General features: G+C 61.4%; 4 protein-coding genes across 5 annotated transcripts in view; 3 read left to right on the top strand and 1 right to left on the bottom strand.

Moving 5' to 3' along the window:
• Positions 1-177: 177 nt before the first annotated feature.
• Positions 178-1,377, bottom strand: LOC128800794 (protein FAM32A-like). The gene is made up of 2 exons (XM_053966246.1): positions 1,267-1,377; positions 178-631 (listed from the first exon to the last, which is right to left on the bottom strand). Exons 1-2 carry the CDS (start codon positions 1,375-1,377, stop codon positions 200-202), a joined length of 543 nt encoding a protein of 180 aa, XP_053822221.1. The 3' UTR covers positions 178-199.
• Positions 1,378-1,417: 40 nt separating this feature from the next.
• ABHD17A (abhydrolase domain containing 17A, depalmitoylase) lies at positions 1,418-8,111 on the top strand. Of its 2 annotated transcripts, none has more exons than XM_053965707.1 (5): positions 1,418-1,523; positions 3,471-3,977; positions 5,328-5,522; positions 6,136-6,315; positions 7,169-8,111. In XM_053965707.1, the coding sequence occupies exons 2-5, from the start codon at positions 3,673-3,675 to the stop codon at positions 7,392-7,394; spliced, it is 906 nt and encodes a 301-aa protein (XP_053821682.1). In that variant the 5' UTR covers positions 1,418-1,523; positions 3,471-3,672; the 3' UTR covers positions 7,395-8,111. The 2 variants fall into 2 exon arrangements, with proteins under 2 accessions (XP_053821682.1, XP_053821683.1); XM_053965708.1 differs by lacking the exon at positions 1,418-1,523 and adding an exon at positions 1,543-1,615.
• A 5,099-nt stretch (positions 8,112-13,210) lies between these two features.
• Positions 13,211-14,901, top strand: LOC128800614 (keratin-associated protein 10-7-like). Its single transcript, XM_053965936.1, has 2 exons — positions 13,211-13,666; positions 13,709-14,901. The coding sequence occupies exons 1-2, from the start codon at positions 13,306-13,308 to the stop codon at positions 14,392-14,394; spliced, it is 1,047 nt and encodes a 348-aa protein (XP_053821911.1). The 5' UTR covers positions 13,211-13,305; the 3' UTR covers positions 14,395-14,901.
• A 2,552-nt stretch (positions 14,902-17,453) lies between these two features.
• The window catches only part of REXO1 (RNA exonuclease 1 homolog), a 44,161-nt gene continuing 42,370 nt past the window's right edge, over positions 17,454-19,244 (top strand). Inside the window, exon 1 of the mRNA XM_053965862.1 lies at positions 17,454-17,731. Within this exon, the coding sequence (XP_053821837.1) occupies positions 17,542-17,731 (190 nt within the window). The 5' untranslated portion in view covers positions 17,454-17,541. The remainder of the gene's footprint in view (positions 17,732-19,244) is intronic.

Genomic DNA, 19,244 nt, shown 5'->3' with positions numbered 1-19,244 from the left:
TGGACAAGAAGGACAAGGAGCTACTGGAGAGGGTCCAGCAGAGACCCCAAAGATGATTTGGGGTCTGGAGCTCCTTCTGGTGAGGAGAGACAGTGGGAGCTGGGCTTGCTTAATCCAGAATAGGCTGAGAGTGTTGGATGTTTGTTTCTTTTTAAAAAAGACTATAAAATAAGAGTATAAAGTCATAAAAGCTCAGAAGTTACATTCCAGAATATAACAATACGGAGAACAGCCAGATTTCCATTGATACAAACCAAAGCCAGCTCCAGCTCCAGAGCCGTGACCAGCTGCTCTGTTCATTTAGTGCAGCTGATTTGGGAATGTGGCAGTGCTCAGTCAGAGCACCCAAGTGCCTCTGGGACTCCTCCACTCGCTGCTTGCGGGTTTTCCACGCTTTCTTCAGGATCCGCTTCATTTGCTGCTTCTGCACCTTCTCGAGGGCCACCTGCGCCCGGGTCCGCTTGTCCGGCCCGCGCTCCTCCTCCTCCTCCTCCTGCTCCTTGCTGCCCGTGATCTGCTCCGCGATCTGGGCTTTGTCTTTCGCCTTCTTCTCCTGCTTGCCGGCCCCCAGGGAGCCCGCGCTGCCCTTCAGCCGCAGGGGACCGCGCTCCACGATTTTTCTCAAACTTCTAGATTTTTGTCAAATTTTATACAGTCCCAAACCCATAGAAATCCATCGGTTTAATGCTCATTGGTCCCGACTCGTGCAGTTCTTAGTACTTGGTTTCCTATTGCATATGGATTTCCTCGCCTCTGATGTTAATTAGGTCTTCATTCCTAATTTGCCTTTCCTTATCAGCCTTTTCCAGGTGTCTCCAGCCGTGCCAGGGGGCAGGTCTGGAGTGGATGGTCGCTGATGTTTCGCCAATGGCCCCTGATGGCCTTTATCTCTCGGGTATCTCTCGTGCTGCCCTCAGCCCGCGGAGATGCCGAACTCACCATTGTTCCTGGAGGAACAATGCTTTGGAGGGAAACTTCCGTTCCCTTCCCCCGGGGCAAAGGCGAACAAACGTGACTAAAGTTAGGAAATAAAAATTTTAAACGTGGTATATTTTCCAACAAGAGGCGATCTCACCAATCACATAAATATCTCCAACGTGAGTACCAGACTCCTTTCAGTGGTGCAATGGCCATAAACGAAACCAAACCACAAGAAGTCCCCCCTCAACGTGAGGAAGAGCTTCTTTGCACCGAGGGTGGCAGAGCACTGAACAGCTGCCCAGGGAGGCGGTGGAGTCTCTCTCTCCGGAGACATTCCAAGCCCACCTGCTCCAGGTGACCAAGGTCGGGCTGGATGATCTCCAGAGGTCCCTTCCAGCCCCATTTGGGACTTTGGGATGCAGGGACCGAGGAGAGGCCGCGCCGCGTCCCCGCCATGAGGCGGCCGCGCTGTTCCCATGGCAACGGGCGCGGGACGATGGCGTCACTTCCGGCCGGGGCGGGGCCAGCGCCGCCCCCGCCTGGGAGGCCGCAACGGCCGCGGGGCCTCGGGCAGCGGCGAGCGGGGCCGGGAGAATGTGCAGGTACCGGCGGGCACGGGCACGGGCACGGGCACGGGCACGGGCACGGGCACACGGCCGGGGGGGCAGCCTGCAGGGAGCGGGGTCCGCTCAGGGTGTGTTGGTGGGGGTCCCGCAGCGCGGTCAGAGGGAGGGGAGGCCCCGGCACGCGGGGGAGGCCGCGCTGGTCAATGAGGGGGGCACAGTGGTCAGTGTGGGTTTGGGGGGGGCACAGTGGTCAGTGTGGGTTTGGGGGGGGCACAGTGGTCAGTGTGGGTTTGGGGGGCCCGCGCGGGTCAGTGGGGCTGTGGGACCCCCCCCCGATGGGAGGTGCAGGCCGGGCAGGGTGTGTGAGACCCCCCCAGCAGGCGGGGGAGGCTCGCGGTGGGCGGCGTGTCCCGCAGCAGGCGGTGGGGGCCGGGCGAGAGCCACGCGGGCCAGTGTGGGCTCATGGGGACCCCTCAGTAGTCGGGGGGGGGGGGTCTCTCGAAGGTCAGTGCGGGGGTCGGGGGGCTTACACGGGTCCGGTGGGGCTGTGGGGGACACGCACACAGTGATCGGGGAGGGGTCCCACTGCTCAGTGTGTGTTTGGGGGCTCCCCCAGCGATCAGTGAGGGGATTGGGGCCCACACGGGTCGGTGTGAGTGGGGATGGGGGTCTCCATGCTTGTCTGCAAGGTGGGAGGGCTGCGAGGGGGAGAGAGAACTCACTGCTCTGGGGTGGGGGTGACTTGGCGGGAGGGGTCAGTGCTGGGGGGAGGCCAGCAGCCGGCGATGGAGGGAAATGTGTGTGCAGCCAGGGTGTGCGGGGCGGGGGTCCCACAGCCCCAGCCCGGTCAGGGTGTGCGGGGCGGGGGTCCCACAGCCCCAGCCCGGTCAGGGTGTGCGGGGCGGGGGTCCCACAGCCCCAGCCCGGTCAGGGTGTGTGGGGCGGGGGTCCCGTACCTGTCAGAGGAGGGGGGGCACCCACCAGTCCGTGGTGGGGGGCCCCACAGAGGTCAGTGGCTGGGTGCAGCATGGATCCCCCTCCCGATGGGTGTGGGGTCGGTGTGTGTGCGGTGGGTCGCGCCCCCACAGCAGGCGTGGGGCGAGGGCAGGGGCCGGGCGGGGCTGGTCACCCACGACGGGGTGTCCCCAGCTGGTGCCTGGCTTTGTCCCAGCGCGTGCAAGACATACGACACGAGTGTGACACACGGTGTAAGTGGCCCGTAGTGCCACCTCCCCGCGTGAACCCCGTGCAGGTGTGCGGCCACCCGCTCTGCCCCGGGAGTGCCGGTCCCACCGGCACACGGCGTGCCAAACTTGGGAGGGACACGGCTGCCACGTGCCAGGTGTGACACCGGCCCTGGCCCTGCTGTGGATGGTCACCGGCCCGAGGGGGCCTGGCTCCTACCGGGGCACGGGCATCCCTTCACTCCCGGTATTTTGGCATATTTCAGTGCCATATCCCAGCTTCAGTGCCATATCCCTCTTCCACCCTTTCCTCCCCTTTCCCAGGCCTTCGGAAGCAGATGGAGCGAATTCCTCGGGGTGTGGGCTGGTTTGACATTCCTCAGCTCAAGCCTGTGCCCAAACTTGCAGAAAATAGTTGCTTTTTTTTTTTTTTTTTTTTTTCTCTTTCCCCCTTCCTCCCCTTTCCCCTTTTTTTCCCCTTTTTCCTAGGGAGCTCGGCACTCCCGAACACCTAGGTGGCCCCGGGGGAGCCGTGTCCTTTGTCCCATCAGCAGTGTGGCTGCTGTGGGGGTGGTGTGTGTGGGATCCTGCGCTTGTCCTCGCCCCCTCCGCGTGGGCTGCCCGCGTGGGCTGGCGAATGTGGCAGGAGCTTGGATTTCGGGGGAGCTGCGTGTGCTCGGTGGGGGCTGCAGAGGTGCTCGAGGTGGGGGTGGGGGGGGGACACTGCGGGGAGCGCGTTTGTCCGCGGCCGTGGGTCACAGAGGGGACAGAACCCTCAGAGCCCCCGCCCTGCCCGCAGGCCCCCGCAGCCGCCGGACGGACAGATGGACACGGCAGCCCCGCCGCACGCCCCGGCCCGCGCTGCACGGCCGGCGCCAGCCGTGCCCAGGGCCAGCTGAGGACGGGGCGTCTCCGGGCCCGGCGTCGTTGCCGGCCTCTGTCCGATTCGGATCCTCCCTCGCTCCGGGCGCGGCCGCCTCCCCTCCCGCCTCGCCGCCGTCATGAACGGGCTGTCGATCAGCCAACTCTGCTGCCTCTTCTGCTGCCCGCCCTGCCCCAGCCGCATCGCGGCCAAGCTCGCCTTCCTGCCCCCGGAGCCCACCTACGCCATGGTGCCCGAGCCTGAGCCCGTGGGCAGCACGGGCTCCCTGCGAGGCGCCGCGGGCCGCTGGAAGCTGCACCTGAAGGAGCGGGCGGATTTCCAGTACTCCCAGCGGGAGCTGGACAACATCGAGGTGTTCGTCACCAAGAGCAGCCGGGGGAACCGCGTCGGCTGCATGTACGTCCGCTGCGTGCCCGGCGCCAGGTGAGTCACTGGGTGTGAGCTGGGGCTGCCCTGGGGCCGCCCTGGGGGCTCCCGTCCCCTCTTCCCCCTCAGCTGAGCCTCGCTGGAGGAGCTGGCCCTGCCGCGGGGCTTTGGAGGCGTCCGGTGGGACAGGCGAGCTGGGCTCCCAGGACCGGTCTGGCTTGTGGCCACACTGGGAGTGGGGTTAAAGCAGGAGCAGAGGCAAAGCCAGAGGCTGCAGGGGTGTGGGGATTCCCCAGGCTGTCTCACAGTCCCCTGCAATGCTCCAGTTGTTTGCATAGAGCTTGCTGCTCAGGGGGCACCAGGGTGGCTGCACCAGCTGCTTCTCCCCATCCCCAGCCCTGCGGTGACCATGGGGATGGGCAGCTGCCTATGCCAGTCAGGAGAGCCTGGTTTAGTCAAATTCACAGGGACTTCTGATTCCTCAAGGAAAAGAGTGATGGGAGTGAAAGCCAGGAGGGGTTTGGTCACTCTCGTGGGTCAGTGAACTGGCACCCTGGAGTGTGAGATGGAGACGCCCTCCTGCTGGCACTGCCTGGGCAGAGGAGACAGGAGGGGACTTGGCAGCTGCTCCCTGAGCAGTGGCACAGTCTGGGGGTTCAGATGCAGAGGGAGGCCAGGTCACCCCAGCTGACCCCTTTCCTGTGTCCTCCCAGGAACAACAGGTCCTCAAAACCAGCATCCCAGGCTGCAGGGCTGGGGGGAACCAGGCCTACCAAAGCGTGGGGTATCAGGTGCTGCTGGATGTCTGACTTCCTGCAGCTCATCCTGTCACCGACTTCCAGCTGGGGCTCCCTGGGCATCCATGCCAGGATTGGAGGCTCAGCCTGGCCACAGACCCCTCAGATCAGCTGCAGGGGCTCAGCAGGGAGTGAAGGGAGCCAAGCTCTCATCAATCTGCTATTAGTGTTAATTTTTATGATTAACGTTGTTTTTCCCCTTATGGTGGTAATTTCTTGTGCCTTGTCACTCCCACAATTCACTTCTCTCTCAGCATCTGGTGTCTTGCCAGGCTCAGGAGAGAAAAAACCCGCTGTCAGAATTCTTACTTGAAATCCCCATTGGGCAAACGGCCCCAAATCCTGAGCTTTTTACTGAAAATAGACTCAAAAATTTGAACAGAATCATCATCCTGCCTTCATGCTGCCTGTTCCTGCTGGGAGCAAGCCCCTGGCTCCAGCAGCAGAAGGGTCTGGGTGTCCCTGGGGGTGTCACAAGGACCTCCCTTGGTGGCTAGAGGGGCGTTGGCCCTTTGCATCCCGGGGTTTGGTTGCTGGCCTCCGGGGATATCCGTGCTGGAGCTCCGGCTCCAGCAGAGCCCAGGATTAATGTTCTGTACCCGTGTCCCAGGTACACGGTGCTCTTCTCCCACGGCAACGCCGTGGACCTGGGCCAGATGAGCAGCTTCTACATCGGGCTGGGCACCCGCATCAACTGCAACATCTTCTCCTACGACTACTCGGGCTACGGCGTGAGCACGGGCAGGCCCTCGGAGCGCAACCTCTACTCCGACATCGACGCCGCGTGGCAGGCGCTGCGCACACGGTGAGCGGGGCGGGGAGCACGGCCCTGCTGGCCTCAGGAAAACCCTGTGCTCCAGCAGGCTGGAAAACAGGAAATCTCCCAGAAGGGGAACCCTGGGCCGCTTGAGGCAGGAAGGGGTGGTTGGAAAACTGTAGAGGGAGCAGCTGGGGCATCCAAGGGGCAGGGATGCTGCAGGGCATGACCTTGGCAGAAGCTGTGCTTCTTGTCTCACTGTGCCAGGCTCAGCTCTGGTTCCCCTGCCAGGCTTGGGGTGCAGCCCCGTGCCAGGCTCTGCCTCCTCTTCCTTGGGCCTGGCTCACTGTGTGACCCAGAGCTGGAACTGCCCCACACGGCTGCAGTCCAGGGTCTGAACACCCTATAACCCTGACCTGGTGCGGGAAAGCGTTGACATCCCCCAGAGCTCAGCTGGCAGCTCAGCCCTGGCGGCTCCGTGGTCCTTCGGGAGGACAAGGAACTGCTCTGGGCCCAGCCGTGAGGAGCTGGGGGAAGATCAGGGAGACAGACCCCAGACCCTGCCAGGAGCCTTGTGGGTGCAGTGACCTGAGCAGAGTAACCCCATAGCTGTATCTCCTGGTGATGTGCCTGGCCACTGAGCTGCTCCGTCCTCTGCCAGGTACGGGATCAGCCCGGAGAACATCATTTTGTATGGACAGAGCATTGGCACAGTGCCCACGGTTGACCTGGCCTCCCGCTACGAGTGCGCGGCCATCGTGCTGCACTCCCCGCTCACCTCCGGCATGCGCGTCGCCTTCCCCGACACCAAGAAGACCTATTGGTTCGATGCCTTCCCCAAGTGAGTGCCCCGGGCAGAGGGCATGGGGGGTTTGGAGGGGCAGTGCCCAGACCAGCTCTGGTCACAGCCAGGGGGCATGTGAGATGTGGGCCATTTTTTGTGATAGGTTTAAACATCCCCTTCAGCATCTTCTTGCCCTGTATTTGGTGCCCTCTGGGAGTTGTAGCTCTCTCCGGGGTCACTGTGCCCCCTCCTGAGGGCTGTGCCATGTGTGTACCCCAGTCCCCTGTGGCATCACCTCCTGGCCACCTTGTCCCAGTGACTTTGCCCACCAGCTTTGGGGCTGTGCTGCTGGCTCCTTGTCAGGTGTCACAAGCCCTGGGTGTCCCTGGGACCCCTCTAGTGCCCCAAGAGTTATTCCTTGGGGATTTTCGTGCTCTTCAGATGGCAGGAGCGGTGCTGTGAGGACAAGCTCTTCCTTTGCCTCTCCCTTGCAGCCAGGCCCGTGGGGCCCAGGGGACAGTCCCTGAGCTGGAAGCTGTGGCTGGGAGCCACCAGCCCACGCTCTGCATCCTGATGGCCTCACGTGGCCTTTGGGATTGGGCTGGGACCAGCCGTGCTTCCCTTCCTCAGAGCCTGACAGGGAAGGCCTGTGCTGCAGCAGTTCCCATCAACCCAGCTGAGGTCCCACGGGGATGTTGTCACTGCTGTCTGCTCCTTGTCTGTCACACTGGGGCAGATCTTTTCCTTGGCAGAAGCTCTGTGTCTCTCCCTCTCCCTGTGCTCTGCCATGATCAAAGTGCATTTCCTGGTCCCTCTCCCATGGGATGTTTTGGGGGCAGGAGGAGTGGAAATGTCTCATTCCTTGTGCTTACCCCTTCTCTCCTCTCTTTCCCATCCACCCTCTTGGCAGCATCGAGAAGATCTCCAAAATCACCTCTCCTGTCCTCATTATCCACGGTACAGAGGATGAAGTCATCGACTTCTCCCACGGCCTGGCGCTCTTCGAGCGCTGCCCCAAGGCCGTGGAGCCGCTGTGGGTGGACGGGGCCGGGCACAATGACATTGAACTCTACAGCCAGTACCTCGAGCGCCTTCGGAAATTCATCTCCCAGGAGCTGGCCAGCCAACGCAACTAGCCAGGGGGCAGGCAGGGGGGTTCTGCTTGTTTCTCCAGTTCTCCCAGTGGCTCTCCCTAGTCCTGCTGCTGGAGCTGTAACAAGTTTGTTCAGCCTCGGCTCCAGGCTCAGGAGAGAGCAGGAGGCCCTGGAATGGACAGTGTTTGCTCTCGGACATGAGCACAGCTCTCCTCCCTGCTGGTGCCAGCCCTGGCGCTTGCTGGCACCACCGGCCCGGCTGGCCAGAGACGGCAGCTCCCTCCTTGCCCCTTCCCAGAGACACGAGCCCACCCTCTGATGGTGGATCCTTGGCTTCAGACATGTCCTCGTCTCCTTTCCCAAACCGGCGAAGCCCCGAGTCCCTCCCGGCCGCTCTGCTGCTCTGACCATAGCAATAAGGCGTGTTGGAGAGGGGCTGGGGCCCCGGCCCCTCCCCGGTGTCCCTGTGGGTGGGACACAGGAGGTGGCAGTTCCTGCTCTCCATGGAGCTTTCCCGGGACCAGCGCTGGTGGTGCCCGGTGTTCACCCCGCAGCTGGGGCAGAGCCGTGTCCCCATGGGGACTATGGGGATGCATGGAGGAGGTGCCCCCCTGCCCCACACCTCCTCCAGTCTGGTGCTGCTCCGCCTTCCCAGAGCATCCTGGTGCTCAGGTCACCCCTGGAAAACTTCCGGCCCACTCGTCCGGGGAACGGGGTGAGGGAAGGAGGCAGCAAATAAAGAGCAGAGGTTTAACGTTTCACCTGTGTGTGCCCTTTCCATGGGGCACCTGGGGGCTCCTGACCCAGCCCCAGGATGTCTGGCCCCCTCTTCCCCCTGTTCAGCACCTTCCCTAGATTGTCCTTGGCCAGATCCCCAGTGCTTGTCACCCTCCTCTGGGGACTGGGCAGCTCCAAGGTGCCAGCGGGAGCAGGGAAGATGCCCTTGGCCCATGGGACAAGGCTGCAAAGGTCTGTGTGTCCAGTGGGACTTGGGGACAACAGGAACCCATTCCCCTGTCCTGTGTCATTAGGGGGTCCCGTGGGATCACAGGTGCAGAGGTGGAGGATGGCCTCAGCCTTCCAGGACCTGTGGGGGGGCTGGGTGTGCCACAGGGAAGGGGGACATCCCCATGGCCTGCTCTGTACCAGGCCAGCACAGCAAGGGTGGATGCAGGGTGGTCCTGGGGTCCATGGGATGGTCCTGGGGAGAGCAAACCTTATTTTTGACCTGCTCCATGCCCAGTTCTGACCAGAGGTGTGTGGGAACCTCAGTGATTCTGGGGGTGCACTGGCCATGGGGGCAGGTGTGGGGGTGTCCCACAGAGTCCTCCCACCAGCACACGGGAAATTTGCCCCAGGGAAAGGCAGAGGCTGAGGTTGGTGATTTTTGGGATGGTGCCTGCTCTTACACCCCAGGAAGAGCTGTTTGTCTGTGTGTTTTCCTGCCCCTGGGACATCCCTGGCCCCAGCCCAAACAGCAGAACACTGCTCTGCCCTTCCCCTCCTTGTCCCTGTCCTCTCTGTGTCCCGTCCCCGACACCAGGCCCTGGGGCCTGCCAGGCTCACGTGAGGAGGGATTTAATCTCCTTAGGGGCTCAGGAGCCAGGCGGGGGGGGCCTCGCTGCACCCCCACGCTCTGAGCACTCCAATGCAACTATTGTTTGGGGCTGGGAGCCAGGGGGGCCGAGGTGGGGGGCATGGGACCCCCTGCTTCCCACACATCCCTCTTGTCCCCCAGGAGCAGAGCAGAGTGTTCCAGAGGAGGAGGGATGACCCTTGGTGCTGGGGCTGTGCAGGAGCTGGAAGAGGAGTGGATGATGGCTCTGGAGGGGGCCTCATTCATTTCCAGGGGGATTTTGGGGTCCAGGAGCTGGGATGTCTGGCTTCTCCCTGCACATCCCCCCAGTCCTTCCTTCCCCATCCCTCTGCCAGCAGTGGCCAGGTGGTTTGGGAGCCTTGGGCTCACAAGTGTGTGGGAAGCCAAAGCTGCCCAGCCCGGCTCCCTCTGGCCCTGCTGTCCCAGGGCTCCCTAATCCTGGCACAGAGACGTTCTGTGTGCACCCAGGGTATTTTTATCCTCTTACTGCTGCCTGTTTCCTGTTGAGCTGTGGATGCTTCAGGCCAGCTCTGTGTTGCCAGCAGGATGGCTCAGAGCTCGTTGGGTTTGGGGGGATGTTGAGGTGGCTCAAGGTTGTTTTTCCCGTGTCTCAGTTTAAAACAAAGACAAAAGGTCAGTAAAGTTCAGCCTCATCCCCAAAGTTTAGAGCCAGGTCGGGAACATGGACCAAGGAGATGGACATTGCTGGGTGCCACCTCCATGGTGGGGAGCCCTGACTGGGATCAGGGATCAGGGCTTTGGGTCTGGATCTGTCCCAGGATGGAGGCTCCATCCTCACTCAGCAGCTGGAGCAGGGAGGGACAGTGGAGCACCACCCCTTCAAGAGCTGCAGGGGCCTCAGAGGGTGTGGGCTGGGGGCCCTGGGCACAGGAACCCCCGGCTGGGGCCAAACTGGGCCATGAGCCACTGGGACAGCACTTCTGTCCCCTCTGGGATCACACTTCTGTCCCCTTTGGGATGGCACTTTTGTCCCCTCCACTGGTGCTGTGGTTTGGGGTGAAGGAAGGGCACAGGGTGCAGGACAGGGCTGGACAGTTTTGGTACCTGGAAGGGGACTCTGCAGTGTCCTTTCCCTGGAGGGGACAGGCAGAGCCAAGGCCTTGATTGTCCCCAAAGTCCCTCCTGCAGCCAGAGCAGAGCAGGGTCAGCGCAGGTGTCCCTCCAGCTGGTTTGAAGCCCGCAGCCAGGGGGGCACAGGGGCCCAGGCTGGGCATGGGGGATGTCGGGTGACCAGCCAAGAGGGGTTTAAGTCTCATTTGGGGCATAAATGAGGCTTTTGATGGCCGGGGCCTGCGTGCCACAGTCATGAGACCTCGTTTAGAGGCCGAGCTCAGTCATGGGATCCAGGAAACTGAATTAAAGCATCTTAAGGAGCTTTTTTCCAAGCTCTGCTCTGGTTTTCCACGTGCTTGTCATATGAACAAAGACGGTATAAAAGGGCAGAGGGGAAGGATCCCATCGGTGGTCGGGCTGGGAGAAGGGACGGCGTTGGGAAAGGATGCCAGGGTGAGGGGCACAGCACGGCGCTGGCTGAGGTGGAGGGAAGGAGACAGAAAAGGACAAGGAGACGGGGCTCTGCCCTGTCCCCTGAGTGATGCGGAGGCCTTGGAGACAGCAGGGACAGTGGGGACAGGTATGGGGGCAGATCTGGGGGAGCAGAGTCCGTGTCCCCCCTCCCCGAGCAGCGCAGAGCTGTGAGAGCTCAACGCACCCGCGGCTGCACCGCGACACCGGCGGCACCTCCCTGGTGAGACACGGGCAGGGGGCACAGGGGGTGGGGACACCCACAGCCCTGGGGACAACCACAACCCTGGGGACACCCACAGCCCTGGGGACACCCTGAGAAGGCACCCACAGCCCTGGGGACACCACATCCCTGGGGACACCACAACCCTGGGGACACCCACAGCCCTGGGGACACCCTGAGAAGGCACCCACAGCCCTGGGGACACCACATCCCTGGGGACACCCACAACCCTGGGGACACCACAACCCTGGGGACACCCACAGCCCTGGGGACACCCACAGCCCTGGGGACACCCTGAGAAGGCACCCACAGCCCTGGGGACACCCAGAACCCTGAGGACACCCACAACCCTGGGGACACCCTGAGAGAGCACCCACAACCTTGGGGGGGCACCCAGAAGCCGGGGGGTGCCCAGCCCTGCCCTGCTGGCTGGGGCTGGGGACAGGGGTGGCAGGTGGTGGTTCCTGAGAGCCCCTGAGCTGGGTTGGGACCCTGCGCCTGGGTGGGAATCCATGGGATGGCCCCTGGACTCTGGCTGTGCACGTCTGTGCACACACAGCACACACGTGTGCATGCACAGGTGTGCGCACAGGGACCTCTGCACACGTGTGCACACACACAGGAGTGTGCGTGCCCTGCTGAGACCTGCACACACACACAGGTGTCCACAGACACACACGGACCTGCACACACACAGATGTGCATTCACACACACAGAGATGTACACAACACAGAGATGTGCACACACACACAGATGTGCATTCACACACACAGAGATGTACACAACACAGAGATGTGCACACACACACAATGTGCGCTCACACACACAGATGTGCACTCACACACACACAGATGTGCACTCACACACACACAGATGTACACAACACAGAGATGTGCACTCACACACACGTGCACACACACACAGATGTGCACTCACACACACACAAATGTGCACACACACACACACGTGCACACACACAGAGATGTGCACTCACACACACACAAATGTGCACACACACACACAGATGTGCACACACACACACACACACGTGCACACACACACACACACACACACACACACACACACACACACACACACACACACAGAGATGTGCACTCATCCCTGAGCAGCCCCACACTCCCTCTGGCCCCTCTCCTCACGCTCGGGTTCCAGAGCAGTCCCTGCACCTCACACCCGCCCATCCCAAACCGCCCCCAGGGAGCGCAGCACTGCCAGGGCTGTGCCTTGCACCAGGGAGACCCACGGGCTGCTTTTCACCTTCCGGAGATGTGGGGCAGGCTGAGAATCTCCAGCTCCCTCTGACCCCCCAGCTCCCCGGGCTCCATGGGATCCCCCGGGATGCCCCAGCTGCCATAGGATCCCTCACCTTCCTGGGATTATCCCAGATCCCCGGGTCCTCAGCTGCTCGGGATTTCCCAGCTCCCCAGAATCCCCCAGCTCCCTCGGACCCTCCAGCTCCCCAGGCTCCTTGCTGTCCCCTCACGTCTCTCCTCTGTCCGCAGGAGCTCTCGGAGGAGTGCGGGGCCGGGCCCGCTGCCCCCTGTGAGCTTCCCTTTGTCATCCTATGCCTGAGCGATGCCTGGAGGCTGGGACGGCCAAGGGAGGCCCACGGGCTGCCACAGCCCCGCGGTGACAGCGCCTGGACAGCACACGTGGGACCACGCACCCGGGCTGGGACACCCTGCGGGACTGAAATGTCCCCTTGGAGGGCCAGAGCATCCCCGTGGGGGGCTGGGAGCAGCCCCTTTGTGGCAAAGCATTGTCTTGTAGAGGCCAGAGCATCCCCTCAGGACACCAGGAATATCCCGGGGGATGAAAATCCCATAAAGGGACCAGAACATCCTGGAGGAGGGGCTGGGATGCATCCCCTTCATGTACCAGGAGCACCTGTGGGGACTTGGAGCATCCCCTGGGGAAGGCAAAGCATCCCCTTGGGGTGCCAGAAGAACCGTGGGGAGCTGGAAACACCCCAAAGGGAGCTGCAGCATCCCCCAGTGGGGTGGCTGGTACCCCGTGGGCTGGGGCTGGGGCTGGGGCTGGGCAGGGTGGGAGGCAGCAGCCAGGCCATTGCCCCAGGATGTGGATGGGATTATGGGGTGTCACAGAGAACCCCTGTCTGGGAAGGAACTCCCATGGGGGACATGGACAGTGGGGTGTTATTGTAGGGTGGTACCAGGATGAGGTACTGGGAGTACTGGGAGCAATGTCACCATCCTGGTCAGCCCATCCCTGAGAAGATGTGGCCCCGTGTGAGGAAGGCCCTGTTCTCCCAGCTCTGTTCCCTTCTCCAGCTTCACAAACCCCACCTGGCACCTTGTGCTGAGGCTGGAAAAGTTCCCCTGTGGATGCAGAGAAAATTTCCCCCATGAGGAGCAGAAATTCGTCCTGGGTGCTCAGATGGGGTGGTGCAGAGCAAGAAGCATGGAGTGGGGGCCTCTGGGGGGAGGCTCTGGTCACACCAGCATCTGGTTTCCATTTTTTGGGCTCTTTTCCCAAAACTCGACCCCATTCACTCAGCTGGGGTTGATGGTAGGGATCAGCTGGGGGGCAGGGCTGGAGGGTGGGGATGAGATTCCAGGGAGACCCCCGAGCCCCAGGGCTGGATCTGGATCCGATCTCTGCTCCGGGAAGTGAACCAGGAGCACCCCCGTGGCAGCCTGGAGCTGCTCCTGGGTCACACCCTCGTGGTCCTGGATGTGTGGGGGACACCCAGCAAGGCGTGAGGTCACCCTGGCACCAGGGCAGGTCCCTGTGTCCCCCAGCACAACGTGATGTCTCCTGTCACAGGGGACAGGTCCCTGTGTCACTGTCACCCAGCACAGTGTGTCACCCTGTGTCCCCCAGCACAGGGTGGTGTGTCCCTGTCACAGGGGACAGGTCCCTGTGTCCCCCAGCACTGTGTGGTGTGTCCCTGTCACTGGGGACAGGTCCCCCAGCACTGTGTGGTGTGTCCCTGTCACAGGGGACAGGTCCCTGTGTCCCCCAGCACTGTGTGGTGTGTCCCTGTCACTGGGGACAGGTCCCTGTGTCCCCCAGCACAGGGTGGTGTGTCCCTGTCACTGGGGACAGGTCCCTGTGTCCCCCAGCACTGTGTGGTGTGTCCCTGTCACTGGGGACAGGTCCCTGTGTCCCCCAGCACTGTGTGGTGTGTCCCTGTCACAGGGGACAGGTCCCTGTGTCCCCCAGCACTGTGTGGTGTGTCCCTGTCACAGGGGACAGGTCCCTGTGTCCCCCAGCACTGTGTGGTGTGTCCCTGTCACAGGGGACAGGTCCCTGTGTCCCCCAGCACTGTGTGGTGTGTCCCTGTCACTGGGGACAGGTCCCTGTGTCCCCCAGCACTGTGTGGTGTGTCCCTGTCACTGGGGACAGGTCCCTGTGTCCCCCAGCACTGTGTGGTGTGTCCCTGTCACTGGGGACAGGTCCCTGTGTCCCCCAGCACTGTGTGGTGTGTCCCTGTCACTGGGGACAGGTCCCTGTGTCCCCCAGCACTGTGTGGTGTGTCCCTGTCACTGGGGACAGGTCCCCCAGCACTGTGTGGTGTGTCCCTGTCACAGGGGACAGGTCCCTGTGTCCCCCAGCACTGTGTGGTGTGTCCCTGTCACTGGTGACAGGTCCCTGTGGCCCCCAGCAGCAGGAAGGGCTGTGCCAGGGGTGACTCTGGCCCCGATGTGGTGACATCCCCCTGCCTGGCTCTCCTGGGGAGGCGAGGGCCATACCCCTGTCCCCCTGTCCCCCTGTCCCCCTTGTCCCTGCAGAGGTTGGTGACAGCCCCACCCTGTGCCCACCCTGCCCCAGCTCGTCCCCTCCTCACCTGAAATCAGAGGCTCTGTCTGGGGGTCCCCCTCACTTCTCTGCAGAGGCTCAGCAGCTCGGAGGTGTTGAGTCAGTTTTGGGGGTCCCTTGGTCAGTCCAGGAGGCTGGGGGGGGTTTAGGTCCTGAGCAGGGCTGGAGGGATTCCTGTGGAGTGCTGAGCAGGATGGGGGAATCTGGGGGGTGCTGCTTCCAGAGGAGCTCCTCGGTGTGCAGAGGGACCCTCGGGACCTTTCCCAGTGCTCTTGACTGGGAGCTGAGTGGGCATCCCAGTTAACTGAGCTCAGGTGAGGAGGCAAAAGCAAGACCAACATCGATTTTGGGAAGGTTTTCCATGTGGGGTCCTCCAGGTCTGGGCAAAAACAAGTATTATTTATTTTATTTTATTTTATTTTATTTTATTTTATTTTATTTCTTATTTCATTTTATATTATTTTATTTTTATTTTATCTTATTTTATATTTTATCTTATTTTATCTTATTTTATCTTATTTTATTTCTTACTTTATCATATTTCATATTTCATTTTATTTATTTTATTTAATGTATTTTATCTTATGTTATTTCTTATTTCATTTTATTCTTTTATTTTATTATATTTTGCTGATTTGTGAGTTGAGGACGCACAGGATGAGAATTATAATGCAGGGAAATACCCCGTGTGTCTGCACTTTTATGTGTGTGTCTTTCTTGAAGCTTCTCTGTTACAGCTGAAGTTCTATAAAATAGATTTAAGCATACCATACAAATAAAACCACTCTGTTTCTGTGGGGGAAGATGAGCTTGCTCTGCCAGGCCTGGTGGGAGAGGGGAGCTGCCTGGGGGTCTCAGCACAGCCCTCCCCAGTCCCTGCAAAGCACCTCTGCCAGGGCCAGGTTTCTGCCCGAGGGAAGGCAACTTGTCTCCTGGGGTTTCCTGCTTTTTAGAAGCTTTTCATGGATTCTTCAGGTTTCCCAGCATCAGCAGCTGCTGGTTCTGCTCAGTGTTGGGCTCCTTTCCTCCTGGACTCTGCTGGGATGCCGTGGGAGCGATGGGCAGGGAGGAGGCAGCAGCATGTGCCCAATTTGGAAAACAAAGAGGGGTTTTTGCACTTAAAACTATTACAAAATACAGCTTTTGCAATCTTTCCCTTGTCCCTCCCTTTGGCCAAGGCCAACTCCTCCTTGTGCACCATTTCTCTGCATCACCCATTGTTCCTGGCATTGCCCTTAAGCTTCCCATCTCTCCTTGCACAAGTGGAGAGGCTCTCCTGGATCATCCTGTCTCTCCAGGCTGGGGTGTCCAGTTCCACTCCATGGGTTTCCCCTCGGAGGGTTTGGTCCTTGCTGGCCCGAGAAGAGCCTCACCTGCTGGAGGTGGAGTCTCCCTGCTCTGAGCACCCACGGCAGGGGCAGTGCCAGGTGATTCCCAGGAGCTGTGGATGCCCCTCACCTGACTGATCCCCTCAGGGCTGGCTCCAAGTCCCTGCTCTGAGCTCACCCAAAGTGCTGTCACTGCGTGCCTCAGTTTCCCCACTGGTAAATGCAGGTGTGGTGACTACCTGGGGCAAGGAGGGGACTGGGCCCTCATAGGATGTGGAACCAGTTCTTGGCCTGGCCTCGGCCTTGGGTCACTGCCCAAACCTGTCCAGTGTCCTGCTGCTCTCCAGGAGGCCCAAGCTCTGCTGGGGCTCAGGGAGCTGCTTTGAGGTGGCCCATGCTGGGGTGGATGGGCTGTGCTGGGGCTGGTGGTCCATGGTAGCCCAAGTTGGGACATGCTGAAGCAGTGGGGTGTACTGAGACTGGGGCAGTGGTCTGTGCTGGGAAGGTGGTCCATGGTGGTCCATGGGGATTGATCCATGCTGCGGCTGGTGGTCCATGCTGGAGACATCAGGCTGGGGGCTGGGGCAGTGGTCCATGGTGGTCCATGCTGGGAATACTGGAATGTGCTGGGGCTGTGGTCCATGGTCCATGCTGGGAATACTGGAATGTGCTGGGGCTGTGGTCCATGCTGGGAATACTGGAATGTGCTGGGGCTGTGGTCCATGGTCCATGCTGGGAATACTGGAATGTGCTGGGGCTGTGGTCCATGCTGAGGTCTGCAGGCTCTGCTGGTGTGGTCCATGGTGCTCCACCGTGGTCTGTGCTGAGGATGCTGGGCTGATGGGCCACAGAGCAAGGAACCCCTGACCGTCACTGTGCCCACAGCCGGGGGTGCTCGGCAGCAGGATGAGGTGGCTCCAGCCCTGGGGTCGTACCCCCAGCCAAACCCGGCCGAGCTTGGATTACAGAATCCTGGAACGTCCTGAGCTGCGATGGAACTGTAAGGATCATCGAGTCCAACTCCCGGCCCTGCAGACAGCCCAGCAATCCCACCCTGAGCATCCCTGAGAATGCTGGTTCTGGATGGCCGCTCTGCAGCCCGGCCATGCCCGAGGGAACGGGAGCGCTGCAGATCGGCTGCAGCTCAGGAGACTGAGGGGAGGCTCCTCGGGGGCTGCAGCTCCTCCTGAGGGGAGGCAGAGGGGCAGGGGCTGAGCTCTGCTCTGGGCCAGGGACAGGAGGCCAGGAAGGGCTGGAGCTGTGCCAGGGCTTGGCATGGAGCTCAGGGAAAGGTTCTTCCCCCCGAGGCTGCTGGCACTGCCCAGGCTCCCCAGGGAATGGTCCCGGCGCCGAGGCTGCCAGAGCTCCAGGAGCGTTTGGCCAGCGCTCTCAGGGCTGCTCAGGGTGGGCTTGGTGGGGATTGTGCAGGGACAGGGCTGGATCCGCCTCAGGCCATTCCAGGCTCCCGGGGCAGCTCCCGGCCCGCCCTCAGCGCCGCCCGCCCCGCCCCGCTCTCAGGCGCGCCGCGGGCAGCCCTGTGCGGGCAGCGGCGTCGCGGGGTCCTCGCTGCCGCGCCCGGCGCTCCCAAGATGGCGGCGGGGCCGGTACCGGCCGTGTGAGGCGGGAGCGCGTCCCGGCCGCCCGCGGCTCCTCCGCCCGCCCGGCCCCGCTCCCGCCCCGCAGCCGGCGGGATGCTCAGATCCACCGGCTACTTCCGCGGCATCGACTGCCCGTTCCTCAACGCCGGGGGGTCGGGACCGGGTCGGGGGTGCCGCAGGCCCTACTGCCACTTCCGGCACCCCCCGGTGGCCCCGGCGCCGTGCGGAGCCTCCGGAGCCTCAAGCGACCCCAGCGTGGGGCTCCCGCTCGGACACGGCGCAGGTACGGCCCGGCCCGGCCCAGCCTCGGTGCCCCCTCACCTTCCCGCGACCCCGTCCCCGGGCTGCGGCTGTTCCCGTCCCTGCCGCCCCCAGCCCGGTCGTGCTTTCTCCCCCCGCCCGTGTGTTTTCCCCCCGGTGAGAGGGCAGGCCCGTGCCTGGCCTCCTCCTCTCCCGCCTGCCCCACGGTTCAGGGCCCGGCTCAGCCCCCAGCGCCGCGGGATCGCCCCGCCAGCCCCTCCGCAGTGCGGTGATCCCGGGGTCTGTCGGTGCCACCCGGCGGAGCCCGCCCGTGCCGTGCCCAGCCCGGGCCGCGGCTCTCAGCTCGCCCTTGGCTCCGGGAGGGTCTGAAGGAGCTTTGCGGCCCCAGCGGGTGAGGGCTCGGTGGGATCCCGCTGCACGCCGGCTGTCGGGGAGCAGCTTCCCGAGGGCCCGGGACAGCCCCAGGTGCAGCGGGGCAGCGCTGCCCCGTCCCGTTCTCCGTCGCTCCGGGCACTGGGCTCACGTGGCGCTGAGGTGTCAGCGCCGACTTCCAGAGCTGCTGACAGCTCCCGTTAGATCCCGTCGGGAGCTGCCTGGAGCGGCGAGGCACGGCCCCTGCTGGGTTCTCTGGCTTCCCCGGGGGGCTGTGGTCAGCCAGACCCCGCTGTGAGGGGCTTGTGGGGCACAGGGCACTGCCAGGCTTCTCAAAGGCAGCCTGGCACAAACCCCCCAGTGAATCAGGCAGTCATGGAATATCCTGAGCTGGAACGGACCCGCAAGGATCGATAGTGAGCTATTGTTGTCCGCCCTTCCAGCAGCTCTTGTCATTTTATTTATACCATTATTTGCTGTTCTGCTGATTTATTGGGAGGAAAAAGCCTTCTTTCTTCTCCCCAGAAGAACCCTGCTGGCTTTCTTTTTGTCAAAGCTTTGTTATTTCTGTTAGGTGTAATGGCATAATAATGCTGGTGTGGACAGTGTCTAATAATCTGAAGCAGAGATTGCCAAAACAAAGCCTAGCTTGTGTTTTTTTGTGTGCTTACTTAACTTTGGGTTGCTCTCAAGTTTGGAAGAGGATTAATTACTGATGTCTCCTGGTTACCAGGCCAGCTTACCACCACTACTTGTTTAGTTTAAAATAAAAGAAGCATTCTCAGGGCTGTCACAGGCACATAATTGTTAGAAAGACAAAGTTTTTTGCCAGTTTTGGTGTTCTTTTGAATTTTAAAAGTTCCCTAGAATGCTTTAGGATGGTTCTTTAGATGATGTTATAATTATCTTTCAGTATGCTGTTCCTGCATGTCTTTAAATATCTGAGTGGAGTGTCAGTTTTGGAACTGGAATTGCTCATTTTGGCCTGCACCAGGCGCTGCTGTGCTTGATAACAGCTGGGGCTGGGTTTGGAGTTTGGAGTGGGGAAGGGAAAACCTCTGTGTGCCCCTGGGAAGTGTGTGAGGCTCCCTGAGCTGCCTGGAAGTGTTGCTGTAAGCTGAGTGTGAAGGGCAAGAAAAATACCCCAATGCCTTGCTAGGCTT

The sequence above is a fragment of the Vidua chalybeata genome, chromosome 27 (genome assembly GCF_026979565.1).
Source record: "Vidua chalybeata isolate OUT-0048 chromosome 27, bVidCha1 merged haplotype, whole genome shotgun sequence".
Lineage (NCBI taxonomy): Eukaryota > Metazoa > Chordata > Aves > Passeriformes > Viduidae > Vidua > Vidua chalybeata.
Note: the sequence above shows the minus strand (reverse complement) of the source record. Positions and strands in the feature narration are given on the sequence as shown.

Excerpts from the sequence above, each read along its gene's own strand:
- LOC128800794 (XM_053966246.1), bottom strand. The coding sequence starts at position 1,377 with ATGGCGGGGACGCGGCGCGGCCTCTCCTCGGTCCCTGCATCCCAAAGT. Across the intron at positions 632-1,266 it reads ACCTTGGTCACCTGGAGCAG|AGAAGTTTGAGAAAAATCGT; the intron begins GTGGGCTTGGAA and ends TGACAAAAATCT.
- ABHD17A (XM_053965707.1), top strand. The coding sequence starts at position 3,673 with ATGAACGGGCTGTCGATCAGCCAACTCTGCTGCCTCTTCTGCTGCCCG. Across the intron at positions 3,978-5,327 it reads CGCTGCGTGCCCGGCGCCAG|GTACACGGTGCTCTTCTCCC; the intron begins GTGAGTCACTGG and ends CCCGTGTCCCAG. Across the intron at positions 6,316-7,168 it reads TGGTTCGATGCCTTCCCCAA|CATCGAGAAGATCTCCAAAA; the intron begins GTGAGTGCCCCG and ends CCCTCTTGGCAG.
- LOC128800614 (XM_053965936.1), top strand. The coding sequence starts at position 13,306 with ATGAGATTCCAGGGAGACCCCCGAGCCCCAGGGCTGGATCTGGATCCG. Across the intron at positions 13,667-13,708 it reads GTCCCTGTCACTGGGGACAG|GTCCCTGTGTCCCCCAGCAC; the intron begins GTCCCCCAGCAC and ends CACAGGGGACAG.